The sequence below is a fragment of the Poecilia reticulata genome, linkage group LG22, assembly GCF_000633615.1.
Source record: "Poecilia reticulata strain Guanapo linkage group LG22, Guppy_female_1.0+MT, whole genome shotgun sequence".
Taxonomy (NCBI): Eukaryota; Metazoa; Chordata; class Actinopteri; order Cyprinodontiformes; family Poeciliidae; genus Poecilia; species Poecilia reticulata.
Window position 1 is genome coordinate 9,159,124 of NC_024352.1, and position 13,301 is coordinate 9,172,424.

Here is a 13,301-nt window from a genome sequence, read left to right on the forward strand (position 1 = left end):
TTTTGACTGTAACTAATGACTTATGTGTACTGTTGAATAAGTTCAACAAATAGTTTTTGCCTCAACAAGATTATGTCCATAAGTTGTTGCCAAAAGGAAAATAACTACAACACTACAGAGACATTGTTCTGTGATAAATTTCTCCCCTGGTAATCTGTTTTTAGTTGGTAAAATCAACGGAAACCCAATCATGTAATAATGCAAGAATGTAAAAATGACGAAAATGTTTCTGCTGTGGAAACGCACCTCTAATGCCTGGAGCTGCACAGGGGACAATGGGAATCGCTAATCCTTGACCAGTGATCAGTTTTAAAATAGAAAATTGTCTTTTTGGCTGCCATGGCAACAATAACCTGTGTGGACGCTGTCACTGGTTGAAGAAAACTTGAAATTAGCATAGCTCTTTTTAAAAATCAGTAAGGTATTATGTCAGAAGAAGTATGTATTCAAAGTTAAATTTCTTTACTATGACACGGTAAGGCTGCGAAAGAGTGAGAGAGAGCAAGRCTTTGAGTAGCTAACAGCAAATTTGTTCTGATATTTTTAACTTTTAACCTCTGCCTGTCATTGAAAATTGCAGATTTAGTAGTGTTGGCAGCTCTTTGTACATCTCATATGCAGTTAAGCAATTGAATAATTCTCTTTGTAATACGCACAAAAAATTGCTGCCTTAGTAATGCTAACCCCGCTAACTGCTAAGACGCTAAAACCAGTTTAGAAAGTGCTCAGTCATTTAAAAAAAAAAAAATCCTAATCTGCTGTTTTACAGCAACTGCTCTCAAACAGCGACCCAAGTTGTCAAGGTTTTAAGAGAAATCAGAAATAGAAGATTTAACATTTAAAATAAGATCAAGCGAATTTCAACATCTGTCAGAAAACTTTGATTGGTGCATCTCTAACTTTCTCATTTAAAGATACTTCTAAGTTACAGTTGTGTTAAAAAAAAAGAGCAGGGATCAAATATAGAAATCATTGTTGGMATCTTTGACAAAGTTTAATTGTCAATAAACCCAAGCAGCATTAGATCACGCAAACTCTTAAACCACCTTGAAGCATGTAATGTTTTCCTTRAGTTATTTTCACACGTCAACAGTTCTCGTTTATTGTGACAGGTATCCGATATTCGAGAGCCCCTACCCTCTCTCCATCCACGAGTCACCGGTGACGTGTTGCGAGTATTTTGCCGACTGCCCCTCTGAACTCATCCCTGCACTTTACTCTGTCGGCAGCCGGCAAAAACGACAAGGCTACAGCAAGAAGGTGATTCACTCCTCTTTGTTAAACGGACCTGAAATTGTCTCTCCCGTTGTAACGTTTGGGTTCGGAGACACGGTGTCTAACGGGAAGGCAGCAAGAGAGGGAAATCTTGTGGCAGATRCAGTAAATAATTTGGCCTGAGTCAGACGGGTAACGATCATAATTTAATCAGTTTTCTCCTTTTTACAGGAATGGCCCATTAGTGGTGGAAACTGGGGCCAAGGCACACAGACTTACCCAGAGATTATCGTCACAGGGTCTGTAATTATTGACCAAATTAAACAATCTGTCAGTGTTTGCCTTTCATTTCTGGAGTTGCAACTTACGTAGCATTACGTTTTTTTTCTCGGTTCTCTTCAAAAACAGGCATGCTGATGGGACGATCAAATTTTGGGATGCTTCTGCATGTAAGTGTTTCTTTTCTGATTGGTCATACACACATAGTCAAAAACAAACAAAAACTGACACCTGTTACTAGATTTTAATTCACAAATATAGCTGGAACAAATGGCTAGTCAAATCAAAGGTTGTCATTTAATGCTGTTTTTGCTTTATTTTAGTTTTTATTTTTAACCGAAAATGCAAGATGTGAAAATATTCACACGCTCTTTTAAGAAATCACCCGTAAAAGCTTTCCCACCGTTCCAACAAGTTTTCCAACCAGCTTTAAGTCTGGCACACGTACCGTGTTTTGACTTTGCAAAAGCTGAAAGGGAAAATGTAGACTCTGCGGTGGATAGAYGAGTGGGGGGGRAAAAGTCCAACCTAAGTGCTGTGGCTTCACTCACTGTCAACCATTGCGGTGAAAAATAGTGTCTTGGAGGATTGGCACCCCCCCCCGCCCCACACTCGCTTTTTTTTGTAAGTGACACGCCTTCAAAATTGAACTGCAACATAACAAAAGAGGAAACAAGATCTCCGAGAATCCATTTGAATCAGGGTTTGAAACCGGAGATTTTGTGGTAAAGTATGTTCCTAACTTCAGACTGAAATATTCCAGAGTCTGAGTAGAACAAACATGTTAGATTTCATGAAAAAGCCAGTTTTTTGTTTTTAAATGTATTGAGTAACAAAAACGTCACCAGAAATGGTTAGATTGAGGCCTTGTTCTGGTTCTTCTCAAGTKCATCATTAACTTCATGTTTCTTTTCCTGAAACTGTTGGTAGTTAGCTGTATTCCTCTCTCTCTGTTTTCAAAGTAATGCTTCAAGTGCTGTACAAGCTGAAGACTGCCAAGGTGTTCGAGAGGGCTCGGGGTAAGGAGGAGAAGCCGAGCACAGACATCGTGGACGAAGACCCGTTTGCCATCCAGACCTTGTTCTGGTGTCCGGAGAGCAGGATGCTGTGCGTGGCYGGAGTTTCTGCTCACGTCATCATCTACAGGTTCAGCAAACAGGAAGTCACCACTGAAGTTGTTCAGGTAAATACATGAGAACCAATCCTTTTATCACTACTTTCCATTTCTGGCTTGCAGTGGCTCCTGTACTGAGGATGCTCAGGTTTTATAGATACTTGGGATGCAAATAATTAATAAACTTATGATTAAYTATTGATTTAATTGTTTATTAGATTAAAATTAGTTCCCATTGATTAACTGATGTCCGCCAGTTTGGCCGCTGCCCAGCAGAGGAAGCTGTTGTTCATCCTTAAGCGGAGCAAGTTGATACAGAAACAAAGATGGCGGGGCCATAYCAGAAAGAGAAACGGTCTGGTGTGGGATAAAAAATGGATTTTATGTGGTTCTGTTTCGAAATATGAACAATTGTTTGTCTTCTACGAAAGGCGAGGATGTGATGGAAAGGTGGAGAGCGTAACAGAAAGAATTGCAACATGATAGAAAAACATGATGCCAATAAGACCGGTTGATTTTTGAGGTTCTGTCATGAACTACATGGAGCAGAGTTTTAACATTCCTTCAAGAGAAACCACAGACGRTACTTCTGTATGAACATCTCTCTGTTCGTGTTTGYCATATTTTATTCTTTTTACATTTTATTTTTCTACTTGGCAACCTTAGAGGTTCCTATTTTATTATGTATTATAAATATGTCTAAGTTCAATAGACATTTTCTGCTTATTCAGTCACTACGTAACAGAGTCTACACAAAATTCTGTTAAAATCTAAAGATTTTTTTCTTTTAAATTCAGCATTAAATTTTTTTACCTTATTCATAAAAGAGGAAATATGGGTTTTCAAGAAAATGGCTGTCAGTCGATCGATGACTTGCATCCCTAATACGTGAAGTTACTTTTAATTTGTGTGCTTGTTTAAATTTTCTTGCGGTTTATGAAAATCATCTTCTCTAATCCTGCAAATAAGAGGATGTTTTTGATACAAGCTCTCCTCTTCTGTCTCGCGTTCAGCTGCTGGAGGTTCGGATGCAGTGCGAGTTCAGCGAGGTCGACTCCCCGGATCCGGGGGGAGAGCAGACCCCCACCCTGCCGACCCCCGCAGCTCCCTCCAGCCCTCAGGAGGCCGAGCCCCCGAACCAGCTCACTGCAGGCGTCAACTCCTCCGAAGGAGCCAGGGACAACATACCATGCCTTCAGTATGCACAGTTTTTTGTTTTTTCTTACTACATGGTTGATGTCTTTGCTGCTTTAAAAAAAAAAGGCATCAACAAACTCATAAAAGGCGATGCAGTCATCAGATGACTCCCTCTGGAGGTCAACGGTGAAATGATCCCGTCTATAAAGAAATRTTAGAAATAGTAAAGACGCCTCGACGGTAAAAGACGGGGAGTGGAATGAGGAGATTTAGTCGTGAGCGTGGCCTAACCCTGTGGGGGAGAAGAAGAGATGGTGGTGTAAAGTGCAGCCTGCTGTCTCATCCCGCTGTGTGTTTGATGCAGGGTGAGGAGCTCCCCGCTGAAGCAGTCTCCGGGCTACCAGGTGGAGCTGGTGGTCCAGCTGGTGTGGGTGAGCGGGGAGCCGCCTCAGCAGATCACCAGCCTGGCAGTCAACTCCTCCTTCGGCCTGTGAGTGTTCACACATCACGTCTCTGCACACAGTTCCTGTGTACTTCCTGCTCAAGTATGGGATATATCCTGAATAAAATACAGAACAGAACCAGAAGACCTGAGTGATCTGGAAGGTTGATACAGCAGCAGCAAATCTTTAGTGTATTGTAGCACTAAGCCTTTCAGCGATTTATAAACTAACTACAGTATTAAAGTCTTATTCTCTGAGCTACAGGGAACCWGTGCAAAATAAGCCACACCCACTAACTTAACAGAAGAAGTTACACATATGTAGGTCACACGCAGGTGTCCATGTTGTAACATAATACGTATTCACAGAAAGATATATATGTATATGTATATATTTTTTTCACTTTTAATGAAATGGGTACCAGTAATATACAAATGCATACTGCAAATGCTTTTTCCAAACRGTGCCTTTAACACAGCTGCTTAAAAACAGAAGTCATTGATTGCCATCTTCATTTTCCTCCTGCRCACCAAAACCACTGAAGTCGTCTTCGTCTGTGTTGAAATTAAACTGCCATGCACACCTCAGTTTGTTTTTATTTATGTAGCGCTGCACAACACAAGTCATCTTGAGGCACTTTACAAGAAAAGATGATGTCAATTAAATCACTAACATTCAAATACCAATCAGTACAGTGAGTTCAGTTAATTATTTAAAGTAGTGTGAAAAGCTTCTGTTTTATGAAATGTAGGATTGCATCAATTCATCTGAAACTAAGGAAACGTCGCGGTTCAGAGTTGCATTTGTTTAGCAGTAAGTGGAACATTAAACCACGTGTTTGATGCGTTTTTGCCCAATTATTTTGATATGGGATTTGACAAAATGTTTATTGCTTGTTTCATAATTGGTGAGGATTTTCAGATGTAAAACACAGAACTGCCTTGTTGCTGTGATGTGTTATAAATAAACGTATGCCTTAAAATCCACTGAAGTCGATGAGATGACAAAATGGGAGAGGTTGGAGGCTCGCCTGACCCCCCCGGTCCTCTGCCTCTCTCCGCYTCTCAGCGTGGTGTTCGGGAACAGCAACGGCCTGGCGGTGGTGGACTACGTCCAGAAGACCCTGCTGCTCAACCTYGGCACCTCGGAGCTGTACAGCCCGTCAGACCCCTGCCAGAGGCAGCCCCGCTCCCCGCGGAAACCACGCCAGCCTTCTGGAGGTGAGGCAGCGCTCCCACCGGTTAACACCTCTGTCTCGTTTCTCTCCCGCTCTGTGCGCCTCGCTAAGTACCGCAGCACAACCGCTCCCAGAGCAGCGGCCCTGATGTCTCTCTGTAAASCTMGACTTGATCAGGCAGCTTGAGGTGGAGTTGGACGGGCGGAGCTGATGGTTGGCAGCTGCCCTGACTTCACACCATGAGCACGACCCCCTGCAGTAGCTTCTCTCGCTCAACAGGGGGCATCACTTACAGGTTCTCCATCTGTTTAGGACAATGCAAAGACAACAGAGCGGGTGCATGTCAGTAACGCTGCATCATAACCAAAATTACCTTTTGATTTCTTTATGTAATAAAAATGTTATATAAGCTTTTCTTATGTCCCTGTTAAAAATCTTGATGTCTGTCTACATTCAAGATGTAGATTCAAGATTTTCTCTCGGAATAAAAAACAAACCTAATTCCAAACGCAGTAGTATGGAGGAGCAGATACAGATTTCTGTTGCCAAACAGAGCGACTGCTCTCCATTCASCCTTCATGTTATCTGGTGAAAATCAAACTCTCACGCATGGCTTAAGATACGGTTTCATTTTAAATAGCTCCTTGCGTTCCTGCACCTTCTCTGAATTTAAAATACATAAAAAAACATTTTTTGTTTTTGCTCTGTTAACATTTCCTCACCAAAGAGGGTTTTTGTTACTGCAGCCTTGTAGTGTTCATGTGTGCTGAAAAACAAAAAAAACACCAGTTCAGTCACCACCTGCTTTTTCGTAGGCCTTGTCCACATATAGCCAGATATCTGGGAAAACAAAGACATTTGTATGCATTTTGGCCTTTTATCCACATCAAAACTTTGTTTTATAWAACTAAAAATGATTATTTGGAGAAACTCTGACCAAAGCAAAGATTTTCAAAAAATTTTCTTTGTGGGGGAAAACAGAAATTTAGGGTCCAGTGAACTTACAGCCTGCGACAAATAATGCACCAACATATTCACATACTTGCTGTGAKGTGATTCACAATTATTAACTTTATGTTCTAACACACTATTTAAAAAGAGTTCAGCCAATATACCTTTCTCCAAATAAGAACCTCCTGGTGCCATGTTTAGCTCCTAACAAGTCATGACTGTTTTGAAGCAATCTGATTGGTTTACGTAGGTTTTAGCTTTGCGCTACACTGCCCCCTATAGGTTTGGSATGTTTAAAACGGCACTCAGTATCGTGTGGGTTCATGTGGATGAAAACCTTTCTGACACAGATCCTGTTTGTGCGATATTGTTTTCTGTGTGTGTGTAGAGCTATCGCATCTCAAATATTTAGCTAGTTACAGTTATAACAGTACAAAGCTACTTACTATTGTAGTAGTTCAATCTGATACCAGTGCATCCCTTTTATTCTATTCAGAGATTAATTCAGCAGCAGGCCTCAGAGAATTTGTGCTATTTTTTTTTTATTTACACTTCTAATTTTCACTCATTTTTTTGTTCTGTCTCAATGGTTTTCACTGTTTTTGTTGGTCTCTTTGTGTGATTTTTGAGAAAGACATTCCAACTGCTTCGTCTCACATGTCCAGACTTTCTAACTTGTATTCTCAGTCTGTGAAAAAACTGCGCTCCTCTCACTTCCGTAAGTCCCATTGTGTCAGATTTTTTTTAGTTATTTTTTTTATCCCCTTTCCACACGATTGTTTTGCCCTTGGAAGCTTTCCCTCTCCCTCGTTAAGATACACTCCCTGGTTTTGATTCAGAGCGGCCGCTTCAGATCTCCAAAACTCATGATTTGAGTTCTTAGCAGTGAAATCAGGGGGGAGGAGTTTTCTTAGGCTTAAAGGTCATTTAACCAAAATCAGGTCGTGTATCTTTAAACCTAGCTTTCAGYGTTAGTAGACAAACAATACCGACCTGGTTAAATTATTAGCATTTGGTCCAYATTTGGTGTATTGTCCTAGTTGCCATCCTTGCAGCTTTTCTAATAGTTGACCCCTCCTATCAGACGTAGGATTGTTTGGGCATTTCTAAGGAGTAAATTGGGCTAATATWTTTTTTTTCCCAATCAATATTTCTGCAGGATTTTGCGACTCCAACGACGGGTCTAACAACTCAGAGGACCGATGCAAATCACCCACGTCAGGTAAGCCACTTAGCTAAAAAAAAAAAAACAAAAAACGAAGTTTTTTTTTTTTTTTAAAGAAGCATTTTTCCCCAAATGCTCCCATCTATCACCCAGGATCTACCTCACCCTGCAATTCAGACGATGAACGAAAACAGAACTTCATAGAGAAGGGTACCGTATCTTTCAGTGCATGCGCCCTCTTAACTCCAGCAAATCATAAATGGCTGAAGACGTCTGATTTGTCCTTTTTCCAAACCCCCTCCCCCCAAAACCTCATTTCCAGTGAAGTTAAAAAGCAGACGCTTTTCCAAGACGGTTGCCAATGACTTTGGTACTGTATCTTTCACGTGCATTCTTCCTTCACTCACCGTTTCTCTCTCCATGAATGACAGCGCTCTAACCAAACTGTGCCTTGACCCTCTGCCGGTCTGTGCCTAACGTGCCAATGAAAGACAGATTTTCAGTGGAGACGTGGATTTTTTTTTTATTTAATTTTTTTATTTACTGATCACAAAAAAAATAATCCTGTTGCTTCTATTGATTGCATGACAGGGTGCCTTTCAGATTTCAGCCTTTCTTTCAGATTTCCTATTCAAATTCTCTTCACGCTCTACGGATTATTGCTTGGGGATGTGATATCTGACGCTTTTTACTTCTCGTCCCCGAAAGAAAGCCGTAGAAAATCTGCCTCARTATTTGTGTCACTAACCTCTTGGATTTTGAGTTCTCTTCGATCGTCGATGCTCGCTGTATTTCTTTCCCTTTCCAGGGTTTCGATTCAGTGTGATCTTTTGGCTATCCGCTCATTTCTTTTTTTCTTTTTTTTTTTCCCCTTTCCACCTACTCTCTGTGCATAACAATGTTCAGTGAATTATAATTATCTTATTTCTCAACTGCTTCTTGCTTCGTTTGACAGTGCCGGCTCCTTTGCAATGCTTTTCTGCTTCGTCTGCATTCTGATGGCGGTTCTGAGGGTGGTTGTGGACTAAGGCAACTTTTGGGGGATTCATTTTTGGGAATGGCAGCACTCCTGGKAGCAGAAAATAAAAATCTGTTGTCTTTTTTTTGGGGGGGGATATAAACACATTTTTGGTTTATATTCAGTCTTGTTATAATCAAGACAATATGGCWTAAGCTGTATGCACTGTTAGGATAAGAGTTAGAATAAAAACTTATTTAGGCTTCATGAAAAACCAACCTGATGCGGTGCATAATTGTGATTTAGGAAGTAAAAATATGGTTTTACAAATGTTGTTTTCAAAAGAAATCTAAACATTKTGGCGTCTTTTTGCAGCCGTGCGCCTTCAGATATCACCAGGTAGCAAATTGAGTCCACATGCGTAGAAGAAGAAGATTGTAAAACGAGATCACATCYAGGTCTGTCACAATAAGTGATAAATCAATTAATCGCACAATAAATTAAAGCAAACTCAATAATTTCCATTTGCATTTATTGTTTTTCTCYTTACTCCATCTCTTTCTACCAGAAACTTGGCCCTACATTGTTCGTTTTTTTTTTTGAAGAACAATTTCGTTTAAGAGACTTTATAAATTAATTTTGGTAACACTTTATTTGAAGAGGTGTGTATAATACTGACATAAGACTGTCATAAACGTGACATAACATCTGTTATGAACATGAAGGAGTCTTTATGAATGTTTGACAGTTGTCATGAAGTGTCATTCGGTAAAGAATGACTCTTTTAATGGGAAGGTGCACTAAAAGCTGCATTAAAAGTCCATTAAGAGTGTAAACTTTGCATTATTCAGTAAATAATGACACATTTAATGCAAAATTCCTTTAAAATTTGCATGAAAAGTAAATAAAAAATGTCAGCTTTGCATTAAAAGCATATGTCCCGAAGACACTTCATGACAACTGTCATAAACATTCATAAAGACTCCTTCATGCTCGTAACAGGTGTTATGGCATGTTTATTACAGTGTCATGTCAGGCTTATGCACAGCTCTTGAAATAATGTGTTACCTTAATTTTTTATTTCTTTTGGGTATTTAAAATGTCTTCCAGTTCCTGTGTTAAATCTTTGTTAGACCTTAAAGTTTATCGATCTTTTACAATGTGTTCTTGCATTATYAAGCCATRACTATTATATGATCTCAAAGCAATATTATTGTTTATCGCAATAACTTCTTGGACGATTTATCTTCCAACAAAATTAGTTAGTTGCAACCTGTGAACGTTTCTCGGTTGAGTTCCTCTCATGAAAACCCGCCTCAGCACGGTGACTCRGGAGGAGCTGCAGAGATCCGTCTGTCAACAAGACAGCACTTAGTTGTGCACATCACAAATCTGAAAAAAGCTGACCAATTGTTGCCGCACTTTTCAGAATTTTAGATCCATGCATCCAGCTCCTTTTTCTTCCTGCAATTAYGCACCATTTTATGTTGGTTCCATATAATCCCAGTTTGAAAATKTAAAATTTTGCGGCTGTTCAATGTGAAAAAGCCGACGGGTTCACAAGCGCCTCTTGGAGAACCGAGCCTCAACAGTTGTCCTACAGTTTGTACCAAGTGATCGTTTTCCTGAATGTTTGAYGCTGTAGCTGTTGGACAAGTGCCTCTAGTTCCTGATYGCTGTGATTTATCTGAGCAGGTGCACAAAACGTCTCTCCTTTTAAAAATTAGGGGTATTTGTTTCTCCTTTTTTACAGCCAAGATGTCGCGGAAAATTAGCTCGTCTGGTGAGCAAAAGCTAGATCTGGGTAAGCCAACAAATGAACTGAACAATTTTGTTGTTTTAACTTCTTCCCCCCTTATTTTAACAGGCATTATAATTCTTTTGTTTTATATTAACTTTAAAGATGTAATATATATATATATATGTATATGTATGAGAGTATTGCAAAGTGTTTGTGTGACTTTAAAAGTGCTACTGTGTTTTGCACCGTAACTTGAGATGAACCCTGTGTGTGTCTGCCCCGGACACAGAGGATCGCTCCCACTGCTGGTCCCCTCGGTTGTTTAAACGGCCCTTTGGTAGTATGAAAAATGGCAAGCTGGCGGCCAGGATGACCCTGAAGTTGAATGTGCATAGAACTAAGTCAGACCCGCACCGATGTGAGTGGACCGGTCGCGGCCGGACTTTGGTCGGAGTGGGATAACTCATACTAATCCCCACAAACGAGGGCTTTTCATTGTGAAAATGGATAACACGTGACACTAATCCTCTCACGGTGATCGTGTCCTTTTTCTTTTCGAGGAAGTTCGTGTCGCTTGAGCGCACGTGGCGTCCAGAATCTTGCTTTTCCTGTTTCCAGTTTCTCCCTCAAGAAGAACTCGGGTGAAGGGCGATGTATTGGCTTTCCCCCTCGCTTGGTTTTTCAGTAACTTTTTTTTTTTTTTAAGAAGATGATCTAACATGTGCTTCGGTTGAAGCTTTTCACATTGAGATTGTCGGATTTTAAACCAACAAAAGCAAATTGGGACAAAAGAAACGCATCTCAATGTCCAAAAGCCCTCTGGTCTGTCCTTAACAAAGGGTTTGCTATGTGTTTTCTGCCTGTTAATTTATAAATGTGTCAGGAGGTGTGTTTTTACCGAACATCTAACCTGGTTTCCTTCTTGCTTGGTAACATGTGAACCAGCTTTCTCTTGCCGTCTAACTTGAATCACTTCCTGATTTTGTCTCCGTTTGGTTTTTCTTTTTTTGTTCATCCGCAAACCTGCCGTCTAGACGGGAAGGATAACGCATTCACCCGCTCGCGTAGCTCAAGCGTAACCAGCATAGACAGAGAGTCTCGAGAGGCCATCTCCTCCTTTTACTTCTGCGAGAGTTTCCCCAGGAAGTCGGACAGCCTGGCCAGTCCCTGTCTGCTGGTGGGGACCACGCAGGGCTCCGTGATGATGGTGGCCCTCGGCCTGCAGCCGGGTGGCGACCAGAAGCTCCAGCAGCCGCTCAGCTTTGCCTCCTGCGGTGAGAAACCCAACATGGGGCGCCACTCAAAAGTATTCATACCTCTTGAGCAAGGAAAAGCCTCATATCTTAATATGTTTCAATTAGGGCTGAAACGATTAATTGGGTTAATAGTGATTAATCAGTTCTTAAAATCATTGTCAACTAAATTAGTAATTGATTAATCGCTAACTGGAGTATACAGACTCAACAAAAAGCCATTTGCTGAAGGAACAATATATCCATAGCAGTAATTGAACTGAAGTTATACAGAAAATATATACATTTTTCATTTAAGATGAAAAAAAGGCCTGTCTGTAAATATGGCCTACCAAAAACTCTTTAAATGTCAACCTTTAAAGCTTCACCCAGTCAAAATCACTGTAAAATAAATCTCCTGTTAAGCACCTTTTGCTGTCTGACATGTTGAGGTTGAAGTATTTCTTTAGCTTCAGATGCTTCCTGTGCTTCAAATGATCAAGTGTTTATTTGTACACTGTTATTGCATTATAGGCACTATAATGTTCAAAATAGGAATTGATTTATTGCTTTATTTGCATCTTTAAATAAATGTCGATATTATATAAATAAGGCCTAAATGAAAAATTAGCAATGTGACAATTTTTCCATATGATTAATTGGTTAATTATCAGATTAGTTCATAGATTAATCAATAATTAATATAATTGTTGGTTCCAGTCCTAGATCAAATGGGATTTTAAGCGATTAGATCTGGGTAAGATAAAGTTGGTATGCGTTTGTGAAGCGTAAAGATCTCATCATTCCCAAACATTTCTACAAATAACAGAAAAAGTCCTAAATTCATGTGTCTAAAATTAAGGCTTTAAAATGTCTAAAATTATTATTAAAAAAAATAAATAAATCTGATTTGGCCTTAAATACATTAATTAGAGGTCTTAAATTTTGACATGGCAGGACCGTTTAATCTTATATATTCATATAGTTAGTATTTTTTTTGTGACTTTTTGGTTGGGAAAGAATTTGAGGCAGACTTCTTCGTTGCATCCTGTGACTACATCTAGCTAGCTCCTAATGTCCCCTAGCTAGCGTATGTTAGCAGCTAGTTAGAGGACAAACATCATCCAGCCAACTGACCATACTAGTTAGGTTAACTAGCTAGGGTATATAAATTTAATAGTAATATACCCTGGAGAGCTAGCCTGGGTGTATTATTTGTTCCTCAGTAGTTTTATATTTAAATATATACTGTTATTTTATATTCTCCTGGCTAGCTAGACGCTCATCTTTGCCACTGGCTCACTTTTTTTGCCAACCCGTAAGATGCCACATAAATTCAGTGTAAAAAAATCTTGGCACTACAAGGGTTAAGACTGCAGAGAGCCATATGTACTGTGAGAAGCACAAAGCTGCTCCCCAAAGCCACAAACAGACCCTAGAAATGTCACCGTTATGATCCCCTGGCGAGGCTAAAGCTCCCTGGAAAACGATCTGCGCCGCGGCTGCTAGAACTGATCCACTGAGCAGCATTTGGTGCGACACCAACTCTGAGGCTGAAGATTTAGTGGATTTTAAACACTGTGGTCGAACAGAAAGATCAATCTTACTTACTGAAGAATTTGATTTCAACAAAGTTGTTAGAGTGGAGGAAAATACATTTGGAGGGAACAAAATGAGAGCTGCAGATAGCAGCTATTGTCTTCAACTAAAGTGAGAATAGGATAAGATCTATAATTTATAGAAACTGCATATACATAAAATTTGTAATTTTCTTTTGTACATTTTGCTTTATAGGTCTTAAATGTTATTTTTAAAGGTCTTAAAACGTCTTACTTTTGAGCTGTTGAAACCTGCAGAAACCCTAAATCCTCTCTTGTAATGCTGTATTT

At 39.9% G+C, this 13,301-nt stretch overlaps 1 protein-coding gene across 1 annotated transcript in view; it reads left to right on the plus strand.

Moving 5' to 3' along the window:
* Positions 1-13,301, plus strand: part of stxbp5b (syntaxin binding protein 5b (tomosyn)) — a 43,196-nt gene that overhangs the window by 22,887 nt on the left and 7,008 nt on the right. Inside the window, exons 11-23 of the mRNA XM_017302406.1 lie at positions 1,054-1,260; positions 1,447-1,514; positions 1,624-1,664; positions 2,457-2,677; positions 3,622-3,806; positions 4,110-4,235; positions 5,257-5,408; positions 5,699-5,701; positions 7,476-7,538; positions 7,635-7,691; positions 7,804-7,851; positions 10,193-10,243; positions 11,215-11,454. Coding sequence (XP_017157895.1) covers positions 1,054-1,260; positions 1,447-1,514; positions 1,624-1,664; positions 2,457-2,677; positions 3,622-3,806; positions 4,110-4,235; positions 5,257-5,408; positions 5,699-5,701; positions 7,476-7,538; positions 7,635-7,691; positions 7,804-7,851; positions 10,193-10,243; positions 11,215-11,454 — 1,462 coding nt within the window. The remainder of the gene's footprint in view (positions 1-1,053; positions 1,261-1,446; positions 1,515-1,623; positions 1,665-2,456; positions 2,678-3,621; positions 3,807-4,109; positions 4,236-5,256; positions 5,409-5,698; positions 5,702-7,475; positions 7,539-7,634; positions 7,692-7,803; positions 7,852-10,192; positions 10,244-11,214; positions 11,455-13,301) is intronic.